The sequence below is a fragment of the Lontra canadensis genome, unplaced genomic scaffold, assembly GCF_010015895.1.
Source record: "Lontra canadensis isolate GAN:19392208 unplaced genomic scaffold, GSC_riverotter_1.0 scaffold45, whole genome shotgun sequence".
NCBI classification, from domain to species: domain Eukaryota; kingdom Metazoa; phylum Chordata; class Mammalia; order Carnivora; family Mustelidae; genus Lontra; species Lontra canadensis.
This window is the reverse complement of record NW_022631039.1, coordinates 13,857,455-13,880,859: the sequence shown is the minus strand read 5'-3', so window position 1 is coordinate 13,880,859 and position 23,405 is coordinate 13,857,455. Positions and strand designations below refer to the sequence as shown.

At 58.0% G+C, this 23,405-nt stretch overlaps 4 protein-coding genes across 6 annotated transcripts in view; 1 reads left to right on the top strand and 3 right to left on the bottom strand.

Annotated features, from left to right (window-relative positions):
* Positions 1 to 1,759, bottom strand: part of LOC116876273 (mitotic spindle assembly checkpoint protein MAD1-like) — a 62,784-nt gene extending 61,025 nt beyond the window's left edge. The window contains exon 1 of the mRNA XM_032872323.1: positions 1,661 to 1,759. The gene's annotated coding sequence lies outside the window, so the exon portion shown is untranslated. The remainder of the gene's footprint in view (positions 1 to 1,660) is intronic.
* Positions 1,760 to 2,861: 1,102 nt separating this feature from the next.
* On the bottom strand, positions 2,862 to 7,960 carry MRM2 (mitochondrial rRNA methyltransferase 2). Its single transcript, XM_032872802.1, has 3 exons — positions 7,937 to 7,960; positions 5,996 to 6,285; positions 2,862 to 3,854 (listed from the first exon to the last, which is right to left on the bottom strand). Exons 1-3 carry the CDS (start codon positions 7,942 to 7,944, stop codon positions 3,412 to 3,414), a joined length of 741 nt encoding a protein of 246 aa, XP_032728693.1. The 5' UTR covers positions 7,945 to 7,960; the 3' UTR covers positions 2,862 to 3,411.
* A 114-nt stretch (positions 7,961 to 8,074) lies between these two features.
* Positions 8,075 to 18,481, top strand: NUDT1 (nudix hydrolase 1). Its single transcript, XM_032872803.1, has 4 exons — positions 8,075 to 8,096; positions 9,567 to 9,735; positions 17,884 to 18,029; positions 18,283 to 18,481. The coding sequence occupies exons 2-4, from the start codon at positions 9,584 to 9,586 to the stop codon at positions 18,453 to 18,455; spliced, it is 471 nt and encodes a 156-aa protein (XP_032728694.1). The 5' UTR covers positions 8,075 to 8,096; positions 9,567 to 9,583; the 3' UTR covers positions 18,456 to 18,481.
* A 2,759-nt stretch (positions 18,482 to 21,240) lies between these two features.
* The window catches only part of SNX8 (sorting nexin 8), a 36,521-nt gene continuing 34,356 nt past the window's right edge, over positions 21,241 to 23,405 (bottom strand). For 2 of the 3 annotated variants that reach the window (XM_032872798.1, XM_032872801.1), the window contains exons 9-11: positions 23,116 to 23,265; positions 22,599 to 22,748; positions 21,242 to 21,544 (exon numbers count right to left, since the gene is read on the bottom strand). In XM_032872798.1, the coding sequence (XP_032728689.1) occupies positions 21,434 to 21,544; positions 22,599 to 22,748; positions 23,116 to 23,265 (411 nt within the window). In that variant the 3' untranslated portion in view covers positions 21,242 to 21,433. Of the gene's footprint in view, positions 21,545 to 22,598; positions 22,749 to 23,115; positions 23,266 to 23,405 lie in introns of all 3 variants that reach the window. The other variant, XM_032872799.1, reaches the window with a different exon arrangement.

Sequence of the window (23,405 nt, the reverse complement as noted above, 5' to 3'; positions counted from 1 at the left end):
AATAAAAAGAACCCACATCCCCAAACCTGTACTGACCGTGTCCTGACAGCCGCCCACACACCAATGGGTGGGGAACATCCCAGGTACAGTTAATGAGCAAAGGTGTGAATTCCTACAGGTACATACCATGTTCCACCTAGGTAAAAGGCCCGCTCACACAGACTTTCCTAAGGATTTTTTTTTTAAGATTGTATTTATTTATTTCACAGAGAGATAGAGCACAAGTAGGCAGAGCAGCAGGCAGAGGGAGAGGGAAAAGCAAGCTCTCCACTGAGCAGAGAGTCCGATGCGGGGCTCCATCCCAGGACCCTGGGATCATGACCTGAGCCAAAGGAAACCACTTAACCGACTGAGCCACGCAGGCGCCCTGGACTTTCCCAAGTATTAGATTGAAAACGCCTCCCAGCCAACACCCCAAAGGAAGAAAGTGAGGAATCTTAGTTTGACTCTGAATTCCTGTTCGAGGAGAATAGAGCCCTTCTCTGTAGGCCACGTTTGCATCCCGGACAACACACCTGTCTTCTCCACTTCTCAACCATACTGTCAGTGGAAAACCGGCTGGGAGACAGAACAGGACAAGCACTGAGTGCTGAGAGCCTGGTAGATACAGGCCCAAGCGGCAGGAGACAGCACAGGTCTGCTCCAGAAGGCAAACCCCTTTGTTCGCCCAGGTTAGACCGGGGCCACACTCTCCATCCCCTAATGGGAAACTTAGCCACTAGGTTCTGTTCCCGACAGGCCATCCCCTGTAAGAACTGATGCATGTAATCCCCTAGAATGAAGAGCACACACAGGTTTTCAACCGCCTGGAACTAAGCCGCTGCACAAGGCACGCAATTAGGCAGCAGCTCAAACTCCATCCTCTTTATGCCACAGACTCCAATCTTCAGCAACCCAACCACGGAAACCCAAGCCCCGGGAAATCACAACCTCTGGGCTGCGCGCGCAGAGCACGCTGCCTGTCAGCAGCCCTTCTCCGCCTGGGCACCGAACCAGTACTTCTGCCACCGTTGGCAACTCCGGGCACAGGGCCGGCTCCGCCAGACCCCAGTAGCCGAGTCGGGGTCTGCCCCGCTCCGACCTCCGCTCCTCTCCCCACCACCAGAGCGGACGGCTCGGACCACGGCCCCGCTCCGACCCCGCTCCGACCCCAGTCCCGGCCTCTCGCCCCGCTCCCCGCCACCAGAGAAGCCGACTGGGACACCCGCTCCGCTCCGACCCCGCTCCGGTCCCGGGCCCGGCCCCTCGCACCGCTCCCCGCCACCAGAGAAGCCGACCCCGCTCCGGTGCCGGTTCCGGTCCCGGCCCCCGCCCCGCTCCCCGCCACAGAGAAGTCGGTACCGCTCCGACCCCGGTCCCAGTCCGACTCTGACCCCAGTCCGGGCCCCCACCACCAAAGAAGCCGACTCGGACCCCGGCCCCGCTCTGGCCCCGCTCTGACACCGGTCCCGGCCCATCGCCCGGCTCCCCGCCACAGAGAAGCCGACTGGGACCCCGGTCCCGCTCCGAGGGACCCAGCGCGGCGGGGAGGAGGCCAACAGGCAGGAAAAGGGGACAGCGCCCGCGTCCAGCGCGTCCCTCGGCCCCGGCCCCTGCCCCGGCCCGCCACCCACCGCCGCCCACCGCCGCCCACCGGGGACCCCGGCGCTAGGCAGCTAACCTCAGACACGGGCGATCGCCGCCACCGCTCAGATCTCCCTCCTCGGCGCCCGCGCCCGCGTATCGCGAGACCTGCCGCCGTGTTCTCGCGAGACTTGGGCAGGACCCGCCGTAAAGACCCAGGTCCATGCACTTCTGAGTCCTGGGAGCCCCGTGTGCGCCCCGGAGCCGCCGGCCCCGGGAGACCTCGCCCGGAGGATTCTCACCACAGGGTAGCCAGCGGGTCGATCGGGGAGCCCGCCTCCCACAGTGGGACGGACACCCCTTGGGGTGGTGGCCTCTCACCGTATTGTGTGGAACAGCACCGCCCAACGGTGGCCTCTTCGGGCCAAACTTTCCTGCTCTTGACAACTCCGAAAATTTTGCTGCACTATTGACTTGAATTAATACATCTTTACTTTTCTCTGGGCTCGTTGGCAAAGCAAAATACTCTGCTGCTAGGCTATCCTCCCAGGGCCCTCTGAGCTCCTACAGCCAGAGACCCTCGTCTAGTAACGGGGGGTCATCCTCCTTCCTGAACCTCCTCTTCCCTGTCCCCCACCAGACTGAGCACCGGAGGGTCTGCACCAACCACCCGCCCAGAGTCTGGAGGGTCTACTGCACCCCCAAAGGTCTGCACACTCCCCCAAAGTCTGAAGGGTATGCACCCCCCAGGGGGTCTGCAGGGTCTGCACTGTGCCCCAAAGGTCAGAGTCTGCAGGGTATGCATCCCCCCCAGGGTCTGGAAGATCTGCAATGCCCCCCAGGGTGTGAAATAGAATGGGAACGGAGGATGTGCTGGGGGTAGGACAGGGTAGTCTCGGACATAACTGACCACCACCAAATATAATGGAAAAATGCTAAATCTGGCCTTCAGCCACTTAAGAGTGCTGGACTGATATCTCGGGCCCTCATGGAGATTATGGGTATCTTCCTGGACTCTCCTGCAGCCCTATTCCTGAGATTTAATCAGTGATACGGTCAATACACTCTTCATGAGGGATGAGCAAACCTCCAGGAAATGGCTTTGGAGAAACCAATTTTTATAAAAACAAACTTAAAAGCACGGAAATCCATTAAAATCGCACAGTCTACATTGTTCTGTAAAGCCTCATTGAGTTCCTGGAAGAGAGCAGGAAGAGAGTAGAAGGAAATAGATGCACACACTACATGTGGTTGCTTGCTCTGGCCACTGTCAGTCTTGGGGAACCCCCCCGCCAGGATTCCAGGAACAAAACAAAGCACATCCACCCCCTGGGTAATTCACACCAAATGCCTTCCTTATCCACATGGGAACTCCCGCTACTTGAAGATGGGATTAACGTATCATCCACCAGAGAGATGGAGATTAGCCCCCAGCTTGAAAGTCGAGGTCTGCACACTTAGCACTATATAAGCAAAATGACAAGGAGAAGACTGGCTGTTGCAGTCAGTCGGTCCAAGGGCAGGGGTGGAGACCTTCTCTGTGACGTGACAGTTACATGAAGGTCACACCAAGGCCCAAGTGTGCTGCCAGCACCTTGCCACTGTCCTTTCATCCTTTCCTCTCCGCCTCACGAATCACATCCTAGAGACTATTTCTGATGGTACATCCCAGCCAGCAAATATTGTTTTGTTGTACCTTTTTGGCTTCAAACAAAGGTCCCCCACTTATCCTGCCTCCTGCATCCCCAGTCAAGCCCTGAACCCACTCCCCGCCCCCCTGCCACACTCCTGGCAAGAGCTCAGATGACACTTGCAGTGAACAAGGCTCGGAAATGACAGAAGAAACTCTCAGTCCTCTGCAAAATCCCTCCCTCTTTGGTACTGTGTGGCCAAGAGGTACACCTCTGCCGACTCCTTCCTGCTGGCTCTGGGTTTCACCGTCCTGGTGTTCTGGAACTGGCCTGTCAGTCGCTTCCGTAATGCCAGGCTCTGACTTCCAGCCCACGTTTTGCAGAGGAATGTTCCGCCGGGCTCCAGGACATCTGGAGCGAGGTCCAGAAGGGACGAGCACAGGCCAATGAGCCTGTCGTGATCCAGGCTGCGGATCCCCGTGGCATTGGGTGCCATGTCACTCAGAATCACATCTGCTCTCCCTCCAGGAAGCAGTTCTCGGATTCTCTGGAGGGTTCTTGGGTCAGTCACATCAGCGGGGCACAGGAAAGTTGCTCCTTCCAGGGGGAATACGTGAAGAAGATCGACCCCAAGCACAAAGCCAACGGGAGCACTGGGATCTAAAGAAGAGAGAGCGAGTCCATTATTTACATCCTGAACCATCCCTCAGAAATACAAAGAGAAAAATGGAAATAAAAGGTCAGGAGGTCAAGACGAAGGACAGGAGCAAACTCGAGAGAGTAGACACAAGGCCCTTCCCCAGCTCTCTCTGTCTACACAGACATAGCGCAGGGAGAGGCGGTCCTCAATCCGCACAGGAGGAACCTGGGGCCTGGAGAAGAGCACCTGTCCCAGAGCACAGGACGTCATGTCACCTCCTAGGGCCTGCTCGCTGTGAGAGGTCTTACCTGAGTGGCCATTCTGACAAGCCAGGACAGAACAGGACCCACTAATACATCTACTACCTCTGCAGTCAACACGTCCGCTCTCCAGCTTAACCCAACTGCTTTCAATGCAGAAGCTACCAGAAACGAGCCAAGAAAGGGGTACAGAGACAGGCAGAAGACAAGGTACAGAACCCGACCCCTCGCACAGGTTTCAGCAGCACCCATGGCGCAGTAAAGATGCCACTGTTTCACTCGCCCTGAGCAGGGCCCCTCCTGCCTGCAGGACAGCGGCCCCCAGACGCAGGGCTCCCCCCTCACGGCCCAGGTGTCCCCGTCCGAGGCCCTCCCCCACACCAGGGAGGGCCCCCACTCTGCCAGCACCCACGCGGAGCGGGGGGCACCAGTTCAGGGTGCATCATAGACTTGCTGGTTCCGTCTGCTTAGCAGAGGCTGTTCCATGGCGGGGGAACGTGTATTTTACTTTATGTAAAGACTGGAAGTCAGGTACTCTGTAGAGTACATGTTTCAAAGGAGAAAATACCATTCTCATCCCTGGAAAGGAGGACATCCTACATCTCATATCTCATGTGTTATAACCTGATGGGGAGGGGTCCACTAGAGACAAATGGCTTGGGATGCATTTTCACAACTTCTGGGAGGAAAAGAAACCCAATCATTTTATCCACACTGTTTGCCTCTGCCACGTCTTCCTGCAGGTTAAACTTGGCCATCTTCATTCTTCTCCTGAAGAGCAATTACGGGGATGGGAAGCACTGAAATCACTTGTTGGATCTATGGGTAGGCTCAGTGGTAGGAAAAGGAACTGAAGTCTCTGACACAAATTCCTTCACTCAGGCAATATTTATTGAGCTAAAAACATTTTTTCCCACCTGTTCTAGAGCCCCTGCAGGCATCCCATCCACAGTAACGAGGCTGGATCTTAAATGTGAATGCAGGGAGCGGCACTTCCAGCCTCTCCTTTCAGCAGACCAGCAAATTCCTCTGAACCCCATTCTTCAGTAGGACAACAGGCACATGCCCTCACTCTGCGTGTCACAGCGGCCCTTGTGAATCGGCCTAGTTCACGGAATGCCAGGGATGGTGGCAGCCTCCGTTTTTACAGCAGGAAAGCGAGGGAGGGACACACACTAGCAGAAGACCTGGGAGGCACGCTGGTGCCCAAGGGGAGGCTGGCCAAGCGGCGCCGGACAGCGGTCTTCTGGAGCTCTGCACAAGCATTTGAAGGGACAACGTGGTTTTCTAAACTGAGGGTACAGGATCGCCGTTGATCAGCCAGGGGAGCCATTTTCAGATAGAAAATCTTTGACAAAATCCTAAAATAAAAAACGGCAACAGCGGAGTCTCTCAGGCCAACCTGGAGGGGAAAACCCAGAGCCCCTACGGCGGGTGCTCCTAGAGCAGCCCCAGCGGGACTGTGGGGACCCCGTGGGCTTCGAGGACCAGGACCTGGGAACCCCTGGGGTTGATTCAGCTGTACTGTCGCAGAAAGATGTTAGTGTATCAGTAGGTGAAAAAACCCAGCTCCGTTAAGGCTCCAAATCAGCAAGAAGATTGTGGATATGGGATACTAGCATTTTTTGAAAAGAAAACATAGATATATAGTTATGTGTGCAAAAGCAAACCCTGGAAGGGGGCACGCTGACACACTGATGTACGCACAGATATGGTGCGATTTAAGGTGCTTTAAACCTGCACTAGAGCCTTCTACCGTGTCCGTCGTTTCAAAAACATCAGTGTTCCACTTTCACCCTTCTTATTACCAAACAAGCCACCAAGTGGCTTGGCCACCCCGAATTCTCTGGTAGAGGGCAGCTGGCTCACGCCTGCTGACCCAGGGTGGTCAGGGGCCTTACCTGTGCCCGCAGCGTTGACCCTCTGCACAGCCACCTGGCTCCATGCCCCGGGGGCTGCCCCACAGTCTAATACCCGGAGGCCAGGCCGCAGGATCCTGTGCCTGTCGTCCACCTCCAGGAGCTTGAAGGCACTTCGGCACCGGTAACTCTCCACCTTTGCAGCCTTCACGAATGGGTCCTTAAAATGGCGTGTCAGCCACAGGTGCTCAGCCCCGGTGCGACCCTTGCAGTGACTCCCGGCAACATGAAACCTTTGACACCGAAGGGTCGCACCTATCAGCTTCCAGAACCTGATGGAGAAAAAGGGAGCAAACAGGCTGGCGTCACACGGACAGGAGGCTCCCTGGTTCAACCCACATGTTTTTAGAGACGGGGCCTGCAACCTGAGGGGGGAGGACTTGGCAAGCTACCCAGCCCAAAAGCAGCTGGAATGGGGTGAACTGAGTCCCTCCCCAAATTCATGTGTTAAAGTCCTAACCCCAGTACCTCAAAATAGAAATGATCTTTAAAGAGGTGGTTCAGTTAAAATGAGACCATATGGGTAGGTCCAAATCCAGTATGATTGGTGTCTTCATCAAAAAGGGACACATGTGCACCTAGGAAAGACTGCAGGTGGAGACACAGCGAGAAGGCAGCCATCTACAGGCCAAGGAGAGGGGCCCCAGGAGAAACCAGCCCTGCCCACAGCTTGACCTGGCCTGCAGCCCCCAGCACTGGGAGGCGGAAGTCCATGCCGTTCCAGCTGCCCAGCCTAGGGTGCTTTCTCACAGCACCCAAGCAAGCCAGCACAGCAGTTGTCACCTTGTAGGAAAGAAGCGTCTTCCACTCGTGGACTTCAGAAGGAAGACTCGAACATCACTGATAGTCACTTTGTGTCAACCAACGTTTTTCCAGCCCTGGTTAATGCTACTGTTAATACCAACGACAGTAACTCCTCCTCACCCAGTACAACTTTCCCTTGGGCTCTGTGGGACTGCGAGAGAACCCCCGAGGACAGGCCCTGGCCTCACGTAGCTCCATGGTTGCAGAGGCCAACACAGGGCCTTACCAGTCACACCACCTTATGCAGCTGAACTCTACCCGTGTGACCAGGTGAAGGACCGTTTCCAAGTCTCTTTGGCACAGTCAAGTTTTTAACAGTTTATCGACTGCCAGGAGCTCCCCCGATGTCCCCTGGTGATCTCACAGCACCACCCTACACACTAAATTCTGCATCCGCGTTTCTGATGGAAAGAGCCTACCGTCATCCCCATGGCTCCAGGCCAAAGCCCCCTCAACAACCGAAGCATGCTGGCAAAATCAGGACACACCAACTGCAACTGCTGCCTTCAAAGAGCGTAAGGGGTCTCCTGCGAGGAGCACAGACCAGTCCTGGGCCTCAGAACCAACTCCCACAATTGGGGGAAAGGCTGGAAACGAGTCACACCCACCTGGACCTGCAGATTTGCTAGCTGACCTCCCGCGCCCACCCACGACTGGGGTTCAGCACAATGGCCACTCGTGGGAGCCCTCACAGCCTTCAGACCTGATGTGCCCTTCGCAAGCTTCACCTCCACCTGCAGCGTCTCCTCACCTGCCCCCAACTCTTTCCCCACCCTCCACCCTCCACCGTCCCCCTCACCTGCCCTGTCTGCTCTCCCCACCCTACATCAGCAGCGCCCCCTCACCTGCCCCCAACTCTTTCCCCACCCTCCACCTGCAGCGCCCCCTCACCTGCCCCCTCCGCCCGCCCGCAGCTCCTTGGGAGCCGTCCCGAATACTGGCTCTGTACTGGAAGTCCGCTCCTAGGCACTTCGCCGGGGATGCCCGCGTCCGCGTCCCGTTTCCTCCGCAGGAACCTGGGACGCGTCCCTGGCCGCTCCTCCTCCCTCACGCTTGCAACAGGCGCTCGGTAAATGCCGGCTGCGCGCACAGCCGCACCAACCTCCCAATCTCACTCACCGAGCCATAGGTGGAGACCCGCGGCGGCCGCCCGCGCCGGAAGTAGCGGCATCACTTCCGGCCAGAGGCCACGCCCCCGGAAGCGGCGCCCCGGTTCCAAAAGCGGAACGCGGGCTGGAAGAGCAGACACCAGAGAGCCCGGGAGAGGAGCCCGGGTCTGGTGAGCTGAGAGGGGAAGGGGCGGGGGCGGGGCTTAGTGATCGGGGACCTTGGGGGACTCGGGGGACCTGGGAGAGGGGAAAGGGCGGGCGGGGCCGGGTGATAGCAGGACCGGGTAGAAGAGGGCAGGGCTCGGGGGGACCTGGGGGGAGGGGGGCGGGGGGCCAGGTGAGCAGAGGTCGGAGGAGTGGATCCGGGACCGCCGCGGTCTCGCAGCCCGGAGACCTGATGTCCCAAGCCCCCGCGCTGTGTAAGGCCGGCCTGGGGCTCTGCGGATAGCGGATATTACCGTTTAGAGCCCTGGGAAGGGGCCTCCGTCTACAGGGACTAGACTGGGACCCCACGGCTAACAAATAGGGCCGCCCCGTCTGCGACAGCCTCCCAGCCCCTGACCTTAGGTAGGCTCTCCGAGGACCCCAGCGGCTTTTTCCGGTGTCTGTGCACCAGCGGAGCTAGACCCAGACTGGGGCACCGAGTCTGCCCTTTGAGCCCGCTCTGCCTCTCAGCTTCCACTTCTTCCTCTGGAAATGGAGAAAGCAAGTCATAACTCACGGAGTTGTTGGGTTTATTAAATGAATACTTTTTGAGACGCGCATAGTGAATGCTTCCTAAGTGGTCACTGACGCTCCCAGGATCCTCTCCGTCACCAACACAGTGCACTGGGAAGCCAGGGCTCTGGGCCAGAGCCCATGAGCATCACGAAGAAGTACACAGGGATAGAGACCCACCAGAACGCCAGGCCCAGCTGAAGGTGCCTTGGGGGACACGGGAACTTCCCAGAAGGATCCCTGCTCCTGCTCCTCATCCAGCGTGGGAGACTTGTGTTCAGTGGGCCCCAGGCTGCGCTGGGGCTGCATGGACAGGGGACCTGCTCTTGGCTCTCCACCATGTCTCCAGCAGTCACCCAGACTTCACCCTGGGTGTTTTCCTCAGGACCGTGCTCCCCCACTAGAGCAGAAGGGGGCCCCTTGTGGTTCCAGTACGAAATCCCAGAGCAGCACAGGCTGGAGGGCGAACCAGCCTTCCTGGAGGGGCTCTGTGCCTTCAGGAGCTACTCACTCCCTGGGACTCTGCAGGTCAGCTACTGCTAAGGGGCAGAAGGCAGATCCCCATAGGCCAGAAGAAAACCCCACTGGTGAGAAGGCCACGGGCTAACCTGCATGGTGATGTTGGCACCCGGGGGTGGACCGCCCTCCAGCTTCTGTGCTGAGGCAGAGGAGTGGTTGACAAGGCCACCTCCTGCTGGGGGCCTGGCCACTGTTGCTGCCGGCTTCACAGGGCCAAGCCCCTTTCTAGCCCGGAAGCCCACTTGTTGTTCAGAGGTGAGCATGTGGGGGAGGGCTGGGAGATGACTTAGCAGGCTTCCCCTCCCTCCCTTCCATGGCACATTCCCATTTCACCCGGGCCCTGGCCTCCATCCCACCCCATCTGCACCCAGGTCAGGCTGACCCAGCCCTCTTGCCTTCCTCAGGGGCTCTCCAGGGGACCATGGGCACTTCCAGGCTCTACACCTTGGTGCTGGTGCTGCAGCCTCAGCGAGTGCTCCTGGGCATGAAGAAGAGAGGCTTCGGGGTCGGCCGCTGGAATGGCTTCGGGGGCAAAGTTCAAGACGGAGAGACCATCGAGGACGGGGCCAAAAGGTGAGGAAAGGGTGGGCCTGACCACACTACCAGCTCCCGAGGAGATAGGCTGGAGCTCCTGAACTAGCCCTCGGGCCTCCGTTCTTTCATCTGCGGAATGGGAATGACAGGAACATCTCCCGCCTCTCTCAAAGGGTGTGGAAGGGCGGCAAGTGCCGTGTATGTGCTCTGTGTTGCTTGGGACGCTGGGAGTGGGTTAAGGCTGCAGCTTCTTCTAGCTATGGGGCTGGTCCATCTCTGGGTGTCTTGGTCTGTTCAGGGGAGCCAATGACGAACCTGTCTCAGCCTTTTCAAGCACATGCACACACTCTGAACAATCCTCAACACTTCCCAAGGGCGGGAAGCGAAGCCCAGAGAGGCCAAGCAGCTTGTCTGCGGTCACACAGCTCTCCGATTTCAAGCCTTTGCCCTTCTTTCTCCTCATAGGCATGTGCAGATAAAATGAAATTGTGTGTAAATGTCACCAAGCACTACACAAGCCTTCGCCATTTGGATGTTATTCTGAAGAAAGCTGGCAACCTTAATTAAGGTCGCTTTCCCTGGGCAGGGAACAGAGCCCCACATGCATACCAGTGAGGCTCCTGGAAGGGAAGAAGGCTGTAGACACTACAGCCCAGTGGTTCTCGAGTTCAGGGTTTTCTAAACATGACAACCCATGTAAGAAATGTCTAGTCCCTGAGCAGCTGCGCTCCCACCACGTAACAGGGCATGAACACATCTCCTGTCCTGTTCTTCTTCCTTTGATCGCCAGTCACCCAGCAGACTTCATGGTGCATGGCTGGCCCACAGCCCGGTGTGAAAAGCCATGGCTGCACTGTCCATGGCGTGCACCTCCCCGTCGTGGGCCCAGGACTCGGCCCGCCGCAGGGGGTCATTGGTCTGGGCAAGTGCGAGGCCATGTGACCGATCCTGCCCAGGGAGGGCACAGCAGGGACAGAGCCCAGTCTGCTGACACTCTGGCATCTGGGCCTGTGAGCTGGCCCCGGAGGTAGGCCGGGCTGCAGAAGAAATGGCATGGAATATGGACAACTGGGGTTGCCAGTGGTCTGTTCTGCCAACCACCCAAATGTCTTTGTTCTACTGAGACTGTTCACTGGGTCACCGATCTTTAGGGCTCTGCTCAGTGTCAGGACACGGGAACAGGTCCCAACCCACCCTGCCGAGCTCTCATCTAGCCTGGCTGCCGGGTTCATGAGGACGTGTGTGGAGAGCGGGTCTAGTGGACACCCAGTAGTCTGGGGCATCCAGAATAAAGAGCCTGGGCAGATAATCAGGCAAAAGGGAAAATTCCCAAAGGACCTGACGTTTGGTCTGAGCAGATGGCAGGTGGAAAGTAGCACCCACAGATGCCCAGAGGCTGGAGGGGCAGGACCATGCAGACGTGTGCACCGTGGGCCTTGTGGGTTGCAGACAGCTTCACCTCCATTCTTGCTGTCCTGGCGACAAGCAAGCAAACTTCCAGGCCTCTGATTTCTTAGGGCCTTTCCCTCCTGCCCTCTCTATGTTCTGCATTTCCTGAACAAGACACATACGTAAGAAAGCCTCGCTCACCCCAGATCCTCAGTACTGAGTGTGATGGTGGCCTTCCCGCAGGGCAGGTGTGGGATCAGGCAGGAAACGTGTCCTGGAGATGAAGCAGGACATGCTCTCTTGTCCCTGGGATAGAATTTGAATCCCTCTCAGTCGGCCTCCCGCTGCTGTCATACCCAGACCTCCCTTTCTCACCTGGACTCTCCGCTCTGCCCTCTCCCTCCCGAGTCCATTCTCCACACGACCCCCAGGCGGCCTTCCTGAAACTACATCTGGGTCTCTGTCTCGCACTCATTCATGAGGTCCCTTTAAAGTGTCCGGTACCATTAAACCAACCTCCTGTGTCACCCCTAGAGCCCCATGGGGTCCAGGCACACCCTTTTCCCGCCACTGCCCCTCAGATACCCCCAGCTCTGGCCCACCCGGCTCGTCCTCTCTCCTCGCCGGGCTGCCCGCCCACCACAGCCTTCCCATCTCGGCAGGTGACCCCGCTGTCCCTCACAGTTAATGATTCCTTTCCCTGCCATCCTCACACCCCAAGGCTCCACGAACCACACTGGTCCTGAAGTCAGCCTGCACCCATCTTCACCAGGAACACTTGAGAAATGGGCCCATCATGTGGCCAGCACAGTGATCAGAAGATGGAAAGGGCCACCTGTCCGCTGGCCTCTGTCACAGTCGAAGATTCAGTCTGTTCTAAAACGTCCCAAGAGTGCAGTGACGCATGTGTGCCCTGGTGTGTGCTGCCCCGTGCCCCTGTGCATTTCTGTGGCTCACACACCAGCTGTGACCGCCGTCTCTGTCCTGTGCATGGCCCCTGGCTGTTCCCAGGTGGCAGCCACCAGTGGCACCGCCATCAGCAGTCCCAGGTTACCCGTGCCATATCAGCTTTCCTGGTGGCTGCTCCCCAGGGCGGGGCATGCAAGAGCTCCTCTCCCTCCCAATCAGCAACAGGCACTTTCTCTGATTTCAGCTGCTCTGGAGGGACCCAGGTCTCCGTGAACTTGTGTTTGCCCTGAGGGCTTGAACTGGTGCGCCTGCTCCGTATCCACGGGCCACTTGGATGTCTGGTCTTTGTGAACTGTCTGCCCCAGTCTTTTGCCCATTTTTTAAAAACTGGGCTGCCTGTCTTATTCTTAAGGATCTGTAGTTCTTTATACACTTTCACATCCTTACTGATTTCCTGCTTGAAGTCTCTCATGAGGACGGTGAATTCATCTGTTTCTCCTTGGAGTTGTTAGTTTTTGCCTCCTGTCGTTTGACTCTCTTTTGAGGCACATGCGTGCATGTTAAAGACTGTATCGTGGAGAAGCGGCCACTTTACCCACACATAATACCCATCGTTATTCCCGACGCCTGAAATCCAGACGGATATTCCTGCTTTCATTAGTTCACATGGTGTGTTTTCCTCCACTTACTTTTGATCTGTATTTTTAAATTTTTATCATTTTATCCTTCATGCTTGTAATCTTTCTATCCAGCGTGGTTCCGTGCAGACAGGTGGTCTTGTTTTCTGATCCCCTCCGACCATCTGCCTTCCACGGGAGCGTGTGTTCCACTGATGTTGCAAGTGGAGACTCCTACGGTTGGCTTCATATCTGAACCCTTGTTCTGTGTTCCTGTTTTTGTCTTCCTCTCCTTTTCTTGGTTTTGTGGTGTTAACTGAGTACCTTCTAGGAGTCCATCCATCTCCTTTTTTAGCAGGTAAGCTCTCCTTATGTGACTGTTCTGCTACTTGCCCCAGAATTTACAGCTAATCCAGGCACTGTCCCATCCCATGGGCAGTTTGCCTGCCTCCTGACAACTGACATCCCGATTCCAGCCCCCAGCCCTGTATCCTTGTGGTCCTTCCCTTTATGTAGGCGTTCCCTTTATGTAGGCGTGTGGGAGGTGCACACACAGGATAGGAGGAGATACATCCTGTTACTTTGAGCAAATGGTTACCTGTTAACATCAGTTAAAACTGTTTCACCTTGGGGAGCCTGGGTGGCTCAGTCATTTCAGCGGTTAAGCTAACCGTCTGCCTTTGGCTCAGGTCATGATCTCAGGGTCCTGGGATAGAGTCCCATGTCAGGCTCCCTGCTCAGCAAGGAGCCTGCTTCCGCCTCTACCACACTCCCCAGCTCATGCTCTCACTCTCTTGCTCTCTCTCAAATGAATGAAATCTTTCTTAAAAAAATTAAACTGTTTTGGGACGCCTGGGTGGCTCAGTTAGTTAAGCAGCTGCCTTTGGCTCAGGTCATGATCCCAGCATCCTGGGATCAAGTCCCACATCAGGCTCCTTGCTCGGCAGGGAACCTGCTTCTCCCTCTGCCTTTGCCTGCCTCTCGGCCTACTTGTGATCTCTCTCTCTCTCTCTGACAAATAAAGAATCTTAAAAAAAAAAAAATTAAACTGTTTCATCTTGCCTTCACCTACTCCTTCCACGCTCTTACATTCTCTGTGCAGATGCGAGGTCTGATCCCTTTCAAGAATTTGTTCTCTATTTCTTAGCAGGCAAGTGTGCTGGTAATAGAGTCCCTCCACTTTTCTTTAAGAAAGTCTGTATTTCGCCTTCCCTTTTGAAGGGAAGGAGAGTACAGAATTCTAGGCTGGTGGGTTTTGTTTCTTCTCCGAACTCTAGCTGGCCTACTCCCTGTCTTGCCCACCCTGCGTCTCAGGAGTCAGAGGTGAGTCCTACCCTGTTCCTCTCTGGGGCAGGTAATTTCTGCCTCTGGCTCCTTTCAGGATTCTTTTTTTATTTTATTTTTTAGATTTTATTTATTTGCTTTAACTTAGAGGGTGTGTATGTGAGTGGGGAGAGAGGCAGAGGGAGAGAGAGAGAGAATCCCAAGCAGACACTACACTGAGCAAGGAGCCCGATGCGGGGCTCAGTCCCAGAACCCTGAGATCATGACCTGAGCTGAAATCAAGAGTCAGGCACTCAGCCGACTGAGCCCCCAGGCGCCCTGGGTCTTTTCTTTATCTTTATTACACTTTGAAGGTAACGTGTCTGACATTTGTCATGTTTGGTGTCTGCTGAGATCCAGGACCTGTAGTTTGGTGTCTGACATTAATTCGAGAACATTCCCAGTCATGTCTTCTTGTCCTTCTCTCTCTCCTCCCGCCGGTGTTCCCATTACACGTGGTTCCTGTTTCCTGGCTGTCCCACACCCTGGATATTTTGTTCAGTTTTTTCCGATCTTTGTTCTCTTTGCTGTTCTGTGTTGGGCCATTCTGTCGAGATGCCCTCCGGCTCACAGTCTTCCCGCGGCCACGTGCAGACCCCTGCAGGTCTCCTCTCCCGTGGCTTGCCTCTTTGTTCTTAATGATACTTCGATGAACGCAAGTCTCCTCTTAATGGGATCCCGGGTACAGCGTTTTCTTTACAAGGCAGCATTTCTACATTCTTTTAAAGAAATCTTTGCCTATCCCAAGCTTAAGGAGACATTGCCCTAAGTTTTCTTCTGGAACGTTCAGGAGTGTTAGATAGCCGCCGCTCATCTGGAATGGAGTTTGGGGTGCGATGTAAGGCAGAGATGAGATTCATCCATCCCGATGTCCAGCTACCACAGCATCTTCTGCTAAGGAGACCACATCTTCCACTGCCTGCAGCCCCCCTCTGGCATAATCACAGGGAAGACATGACATGGACCCTGATGTCCATTTCCTGTGCCACTGTACCCAGTGCCACACAGAGGTGTCTGCAGCCAGATGGGTAACTGAGCTGCTGTGCTGGGCCCTGGGGTCTGCCCTCCAGATGCTCGCTTGACCACAGAGGCCGCCGGTAGGGCCACCCCGTGACCCTGGACTTGTCGCTCTGTCCTGGCCTCACCACAGATTACATCCCTCATGGAGTCAGCGACCTTTTATTGTCAGGCTCGCTCACAGCCATGTTCTAAAGGTGCCCGTTGTCCTCAAAGGCTTGGGATCTTTCACGCTCTCGAGGCCTCATCCAATGAGTGGGGCCATGGAGGGCACTTCCTCCCGGCTGCCCCCGGGTGTCCACAAGGGCACATCATGCCCCTGCAGGCAGCATGCTCCCCCTGGAGGACCTGCTTCCCCTGGAGGACATCCTCCGTGTCCACAGGGCAGGCATGGTTCCCATGCTCAGAAGCAGAGGGCCCGGCCATGGTGCCACAGACATTCTTCACGAGAGCAGCGGGAGGCCTACCCTGAGGCTGAGGGAAAAAGTTTGGCCCCACACAGTCCACCCAGCGGGCTGCACGGCCCCACACTGGCTCCTGGGCTTGGGGTCAGCTCTGAGGTGCCCTCTCCAGGAACCCCAGCTCCTCTCCCCAGGGCCACTGGGGTACCAGCCTGGTGCCCAGGATGGAGCCAGAGGTCAGGACCCCTCTGACAATGGAGAATTGTGCCCCTGCCCCTGTGGGTTGAGAGGGAGGGGCCTGCTGGCGCTCTACTCCATTGTTGGTGCTCAGGGCCCCACAGGCCACAGGGATGACCAACTCCAGCATCAGCCCTGGGCCACAACAGCTGTCCAGGCTGCTGGCAGGGAAGTGAGCGGGGATGGCCTCTGCAGGGAGCCTGGCCCATGCCTTGTCCACCATGCTCCCCTTATGCCCTTACGGATCCCAGAGCAGGGCGCAGGTCTCCTCACCGCAGACCTGGGGTGGCCAAGTGAGCAATCATCCCTGGGGGAGCAGCCATGTGAGCAGCAAAGATGCAGCATTCTTTGAGGGAGGGGGTGTAGGTTCCAGGCACTTGGGGCCTGTCAGAGTCAGGTTTGGGCCCTAGGTGGGTGGAGGGGCCCATCTCTCTGGCTAGCGTACCAGACACCCCCAGCATGATGGCAGAGCACCATGTTCAGAGAACCTCAGGAGGGGCTACAGGGGCCCCCACACCCACCCACACACTTGGCTGCTGTCATTTTGTTTAACGCATGACTCAGCCTGTTCTCTGCCATCTGGAGAGCTGAGCGTCACACATACAATCCGACACTCCAGCAAAGCTGAAACTGTCATCCCCGCTAATCACCCCAGCCTGTGAAGTGAGGTTACTGATACTTTGTGCACTGCTGTGTATTCGGGGAAGATTAACCAAAACTAGTCAAAACACTAAATCACTAGGTGAGGTTCTTCAAAATGAGGCCCACCAGCCTGCTGCTGGGAGTGCTGGGGGAGGCCCCACGGGGAGCCAGGACTGAATTAGGGAGCTATTTGCACCCCCAAGTGAAGACACACGTTCATGTTTTTAGGTCAAGTCTAATTTTAATTAGCCGTGGCAGTGAATAAATTCCAGCTTTCAGAACCACTCAGGCCTGGTCCACAGTGGCAGGTGGCTGCCACGACGACCCCACAGGCCTTCCCCAGAGCTTGGGGTGGGTGCCGCGCAGAGGAAGGTGTCTGTTGGAATCGGACCACCGAGACCCCACGTGTGTGTCTGTGTTTAATAAGCAAAGCAGCTTCCCTGGCTTCTCGTTCCAGTACAGGAAGCAATTATGCATTGTGTCCCTGACAGAACCCAGAGATCAAAGCTAAGGAAAATAAACCATATTCATTGCACACAACTATAAATGGTCAGGCATAATGAGAACACTTACAGAAACAAATAAATACAGGGCAGGAGGGAACCGAGACTCCCCCAAGAAGGAACAGACGGAGCCCCACTGCTGCCACAGCCTGGAGAGCCCACAAGTCCCAAGCATGGAGCTTCCAGAACGCGCTGGCTGCTGGACCACGAGTGGAGGAGGCAGCAGAGCCACTAGCTGGGCAGACATGAGCGGTTCAAGGCGTGCACGCAAAGCAACTCCTCGCCGGGGCCTTGTAACCAGTCAGCCGGCCACTGTTACCATCTAGTGACCCGCACTGGTTGGGAAACTGGCCAAGCTTCGGGAGGTGTGGGGGCTGCTGTGCTCCCGCGTGAAATCCGCGGGTACGAGCACATGCATCGTGTCTGCAGGCATGTAAAGGCATGCATGAGGAAGACAGCCCAGAGAGGACACAGAACTGGTCACAAGTGCTCCTTCTGGGGAGGTGTCCAGGGGTGCTGGCCACGTTGTCTGCCGCGAACATGTGGTCAGGGGATACTGTGAAACCGGCCAGCATCAGAACATTCAGGGGCACCCTGGTTCTGCTGTTGTGCCTCACACCTGTGCTGGGGTGGGGAGTGGGTCCCCTGTGATCAGCTGCAGGGGAGCCAGCTGGAGGGTTGGGGTGCCTCCTTGGGAGACCACGGAAACCTGTGTGTGATCCTGTGCTTTCTGAGCATGGGTATGAGCAGAGGGAATCTTCGGTTTCCGGGCCCAGGTGCCTGGAGCCTGCGGCCTGCAGAGAGCATCGGCGTGGCTGTTGCCAGCCCACAGGAACAGCAGGAGCTGGACAGGGTGGGAGGGTCCCAGTTCTGCCGCCCGCCCCCCCATGACCCCCAAGCAGCTGAGCTCGGCCGGGCCTGGGCTAACCCGTGGCTTGCAGGCTGTTGAACTGGGTTGGCCTGTCCACCCTGACCCAGAACCTCTAAACAGAATCAGGATTTAAACAGTCCCCAGATTAACTGTCAAGTCCTGCCAGGTCAGGAAGTGCTCGCACGTTCCGGTCGCACACACACACACCCCCCACCGCCCCCCTGCTCCTCCACATCCCCCCAGCGCCTCGCTGTAACAGCTGCCCACCCCGCCTGCAGGGAGCTACAGGAGGAGAGCGGTCTGACTGTGAACACGCTTCACAAGGTGGGCCACATCGTGTTTGAGTTCGTGGGTGAGCCTGAGCTGATGGATGTGCACATTTTCTGCACAGAGAGTGTCCAGGGGACGCCCATGGAGAGCGACGGTGAGTGTGGGAGTCTGTCCCTTCTCCCTACCCCAGTGGGCAAGGGGAAGCCAGGTCCAGGTCCCGGGAGGCAGGCGCTGCGCCAGCACCCAGCTCTAAGCCCTGTTCCTCTTCCACACAGTGACACAGCTGGGAGGACTGAACCCCAGAGCACGTCCAGTTCCTCACACAGATGTGCGTGGGGATCGCTCACTGACGTTGCGATTGCAGCCCAGGTGGAACATGCACACTCTCTCCTTTCCACCCGCTACAGAAATGCGCCCTCAGTGGTTCCAGCTAGACCAGATCCCCTTTGCGGACATGTGGCCCGATGACAGCTACTGGTTTCCCCTTCTGCTTCAGAAGAAGAAATTCCAGGGGTACTTCAAGTTCCAGGGTCCCAACACCATCCTGGACTACACGCTCCGCGAGGTGGATAAGCTGTAAAAGCAGGAGAACCCTGACCCCTGCGGGCTTCAAGACTCTCATGGCCAGCTCACTGAGCCCCAAGGCAGGGGTGAGGTGAGGTGGGCGGAGGTGAAAATAAAGACCCTTTGCCTTTTCCACACTCCTTGCAGACCCGGGTACAGCCAACCCAGGTCCGTCCTCGGGAAGCTGCCAGATGGCTGGCCGTGACCACAGCCTGGGGCAGAGGGGACAGCTGGAGGGCTGGGCGCTGCCTTGTGCCATGCCACAGGTTCTTGTTGGGACCCGTGTGGGCGAGAAGCTGTATCCTCCTTACTCACCACCCTGACGTCATGGGGAAACTGAGGCAGTCATGGCCCAGGGCTAAAACCCTGGTCTAATTCACCAGAGGCTGTCCACATCTCTGACCACCAGGAAGTGGGGAGGCAGAGAATGTACAACTTACCAACTGTCATAAACAGGTTTAATGGTTGTTCGTGCTTACATAAAAATCTTGGAATGTAGGCCATTTGTGAACAATTCCAGTTTACTGGGTGTAGTAATCACTGACCCCCACAGCCTCATAAAGTGCTCCGCACAGCAAACTGCATCCCCGAGGGGGTACAGAAGCAGCCCAGCACCAGTCCGTGCAGCCCTACGCGCACCCACATCAGAGCCTGCGTCTTCTGCTCCTGCCACACATCTGCCGGCCACAGCAAGTGAGCGAGGTCCAGGCTGGAAGGTCCTGGGCGGAGTTCCACTCCAGCCTTGCCAGAGTGCAGAGCAGGGCTCTGGCCGGTACCATTGGACTGTGCAGGCCATGGAAGACAGGGCCATCCCACTCTCCTGGGCAGCCTAGGCCTCCCAGGACATCACTGAGCAGAACAACCCAGGCCCGCAGCCCAGGCACAGGGGCACATGGAGGATGTGTGCAGGACTAAAGGTGGCCTCTACTGTCCCCAGCTGAGGGCACCAGGAGGACATGACTCCCCCACCCCACCCGCAGCAAGTCTTATCTGTTGACCTCCCTGCAGGACCTGGGGGAGGGAGGGGTTGGGCCAGAAACGCCCCTCCAGCCAAGAGCAGCAGGCCAGAGTGGCTCCCAGCTTCCACGGCAGGAACACAGAGTCATCCGCAAGTCCTCTTCAGAAAGCACACTGCAAGGCTCTAGAGCTGGAAATCTCCTCGGACCTGGGTGAGGAGGCCCTCCCTACACTGGCCCTCCCGCCTTCATGCTGCTGCCCAGCGCGTGTGAGGCAAGGCCTGCTCAGGGTGTCTCCATGGTCCTGGGGTGGCCCGTCCCTCACCAGCCACGGCCAGGGCACATGCGGGTGAGCAGCAGCTGGCAGGGACAGAACAGGAGACTTAAGGCTCCTGCTTTATGGCTCAAGTGTACACGAGGCCGTGGGAGCAGCCCTCAGGACCGCACAGACCCATTCACAGCACCCGAGAACCCGTTTCTACAGCGGGGGTCAGAACACAAGCACCACTCAGAAACAGGCCAGTAACCAAAGCAGCTCCTGACGTGCTGGGCTCTGCAGTCACACTGCCCTGCTCCCTGTGAGCGCAGGAAGGCACAAGCCACCCTCACAAGGCCACGGGCTGGGTGGGGCACAACTGCCTTACCACCACCACCCCCCACGCCCCCACAGCTGCTCTGCCGGCACAGGCAGAACCCATGCGTGGGGTGGGCCCGAGTCCCCACCTGACACAGTTGTCCGGCCAGACCAAAAGGACACGGTCCCCCAGACTGCGGTGTGCACAGTGCCCTCGGGGAAGCCCACCTGCCTGCGGGTACAGAAGTCACCCTCGGTCCCCATGCCGTGTGCAGACACACAGGCAGACGAGACCCAAGAGAAGCCCTGCACGTCTGCACGCACCCCCAGAAGGCGTGAATCTCAGGAATCCTGCCGTGCGGTCAGAACCCCCAGCCCGCTCGGGACCAAGGGCAGTGAGCTCAGAGGGCTGCAGACATTGGAGGACGCGCCCTGCCTGCGGACACAGAAGGGATTCTAAACAGGAAACACCCAGGACCTCGACACACAGGAACCCCAGACTCCTGAACAGATGCCCTCTGGGCCTGTGTGTGCAGAGGGAGGCTAGAAGCAGGGGTCTGAACGCCCATAGCAAATGAGGTCAGTTTAAAGCAGGTCGGCCATGGCAACATGGCGCCCTCCTGCCGAGCCCAGCTAGGACGCTGCCCCCACCCGTCGGCCTTCCTGTGCCCTTCCAGCCTCCAGGCTTAAGGTGCGGTCTTCAAAGAGGGGGGCATCCAGGTAGCCGAGAGAACAGAGCCATTGCTGCACTGGGACAAACAGAAGCAACAGTTCACCTTGTCTCCAACATTGCAGACCGCTGAGCACACACGGGTTAGAGAATGAGGTGCACGCAGGTAGGGACACAGGACACTTTCCCCAGAGACTAAGCCGTGGCCCCCACAGCACTCCCCCAGGCTTGTCTCTTGGAAAGCAACACCGCCTGTGCGCCCAGCGCCCCCCAAGTCCCCACCCCACACACACTCACACTGCCATGCCCACACCTTCCCAAGACGTCCTGCTGGCCTCCAGGGATGTGCCCGGTACAGCCACCTTTCGTCCGACATAGGGACAGTCCTGCCCTCTGTGGGGCCAGCTCATCCAGACCCTCCCGACTGCTCTAAGCCCCTGGGGGACCCTGCACATGGCCCCCCAGCACCTGCCACATGGAAACTATCCTGCCGCCCTGCCCTCTGGGGATCAGAGAAAACCATTTCAGGGACCCTCCGCTTCTCCCAGCCAGACTCACAGGCACAGTGTGGCAGGCGGGGGCGTGGGGGAGGGGATCAGGGGCAGTTGAGCAGATCCCCGTGGCCTCCGCCCTACCTTCCAACCCCACCCCCACCCGGCCCGGACATCAGCCCAACACCGGGGACCCTGTGGTGGGCGGGGGCAGCCGCTGTCTGAAGGGAATTAAAGAGGGACACACCGTTTGGAAAGAGGTTTTAGTGAGGCTGCCGGAGCTCCCGCCCCAGGCCTCTGGCACTAGTGAGAAGACCTGCCGTCCTGCGGGGGCCCCGGCGGGAGCAAGGAGCTGCTGGGTCCCGCGAAGAGGCAGCTGAGCTTGGGCTGCAAGTCGTTCCACACCTTGCTCATCTGGAGAACGAGAGGGAGCACAGCGGGATGAGAAAGGCCACGAGCAGACGGCCCTCTGTAAAACCTCCGAGGAGCCCCAACATGGCCCATGTGGTGCCCTGTGCCACCTCCCCCAGCACCGCCAGACCAGGGGGCCACTGGCCCTTCCCTCGCCATCTCCACCCCTTCCTCCACTAGGGACGCCGAAACCAGAGGGAACCACGCGCCCTGCACGCGGGCCAGAAGGTGGGGCCTGCCACCTTGACCACTCTGCCAGCACCGGCCCCTCAGGGTGGCGGGTCGCACATGAGGGCTCCACCAGAGGAACACACGAACGCGGGTGTGGGTCAGATGTGCAGCAGCCACCAGCTCACACTCCGGTATCCAGGTTGAGGAGTGGCGACCAGCAGCCCAGGGAGGAGGGAGGCTCGGAGCCCACTCCCCTGTGCGGGCCTCCCCCAGAGGGGACAAGCCCCTTCCTCTCTGGCCGCTGCATCAGGACCCTAGCCCAGGGACAGGGACACAGCAGTCCCAGACGCTTGCAGCCCATTGCCCTCCGCATCCCACGCCGATCTTGGAGGCGCACAGCACATATTTTGGAAATGGAAACTTGCCACAGAGGGTAAATGGCACAGCCGAGTCATGGCGCCAGGCAGGGAGCCACAGACCTTGCCAAGTCTCCAGACAAGCAGAGCACCTGTTCCAAGCAATTCAGGAGCCGCCACCCAGAGGACGTGAACCGGGGTCTGTACCAACCCCGTGTCCTCTCTGCCTGATGCGTCCCATCTCTTCTCTCAATTCTGGAGACACTGTGCTTTACCCGACTCCAAAATTCCTCCAGGAGAGGAGGAATGCTGCTTCCTTCATGGTCTCATGCTGCACCCCCCCAACCCCACGAATCAAGGGGACAATTCTGCCACTGCTGTTCAGGGTACGTGTAAGACAGCAGCTGTGACCAGACCGGTTTCCAGGTCCCGTGCTCCCCAGCTCGCGGCCCTTCCCTGGCAGTTCGCGAGGCCAGCTGCACAAATGCCAGGCTCCCAGGCAGAGCCCAAGCAGGCGCAGGGAGACCCACCTCCTTGTGCCCTTGGATCTGCGAGTTGACAAAGGCCCCGAGGATGTGGGAGGTGAGGGGCAGGTACGCGTGGACCAGCTGCGTCTCCTGGTGCAGGCAGTACAGGGAGAAGTAGCTCCGCAGCTCCATGGTCTGGATGGCGTTCTCCTGCTGCACACACGAGCCACCCTTGCTCCCGGCCCCGCGGACGCGAGCAGCGTCGCACCAACATGCCGCCAACCCCCCTGAGCCCGAGCCCGCGGCCACCACCCCTTCCCCGCAGCACCACCACCGAGGCAAACTCCAAGCCACGTGCCCCAACCAGGCATCCTGGAGGCACTGCTCGGCACACTGCAGGGCCACCTGCCCACCACAGCGCCCCCTGGCTACATTGCCGGCTATGGCAGCCCCAGGCGGCAGCACTCTGGAAGCCCAAAGCCAGGCCCCAAAGTACCACTCCAGGGTCCAGCCAGGCCGCGCATGCAGCGGCCCCGTCAGGCCTGCTCACAGGCCACCCCATCCCCCATGGGAGAACCACCTCGACGATGCGGGACTCCAGCTGCTCCACCGACTCGGGCTCACGGCTCTGCACAGCAGCGCTCAGCATCTGCCTCTTCATCAGGCTGTACTTGTGCAGGGCACGCTGGTGCTTATGCAGCACACCCTTCTCGTGCCGTTCGCACAGGTCCTGGGGGGAGGGGCAGCTGCGCTCAACCACCGGCCAGAAGGGCCCTGGAGCCACCCTCCCTCCATGGGAGGCAGCATGGAAAGGGGAACTACAGGAGGAGACACACGCTCCAAAGTCCGCGCTGTTCATGCATGAGCCCC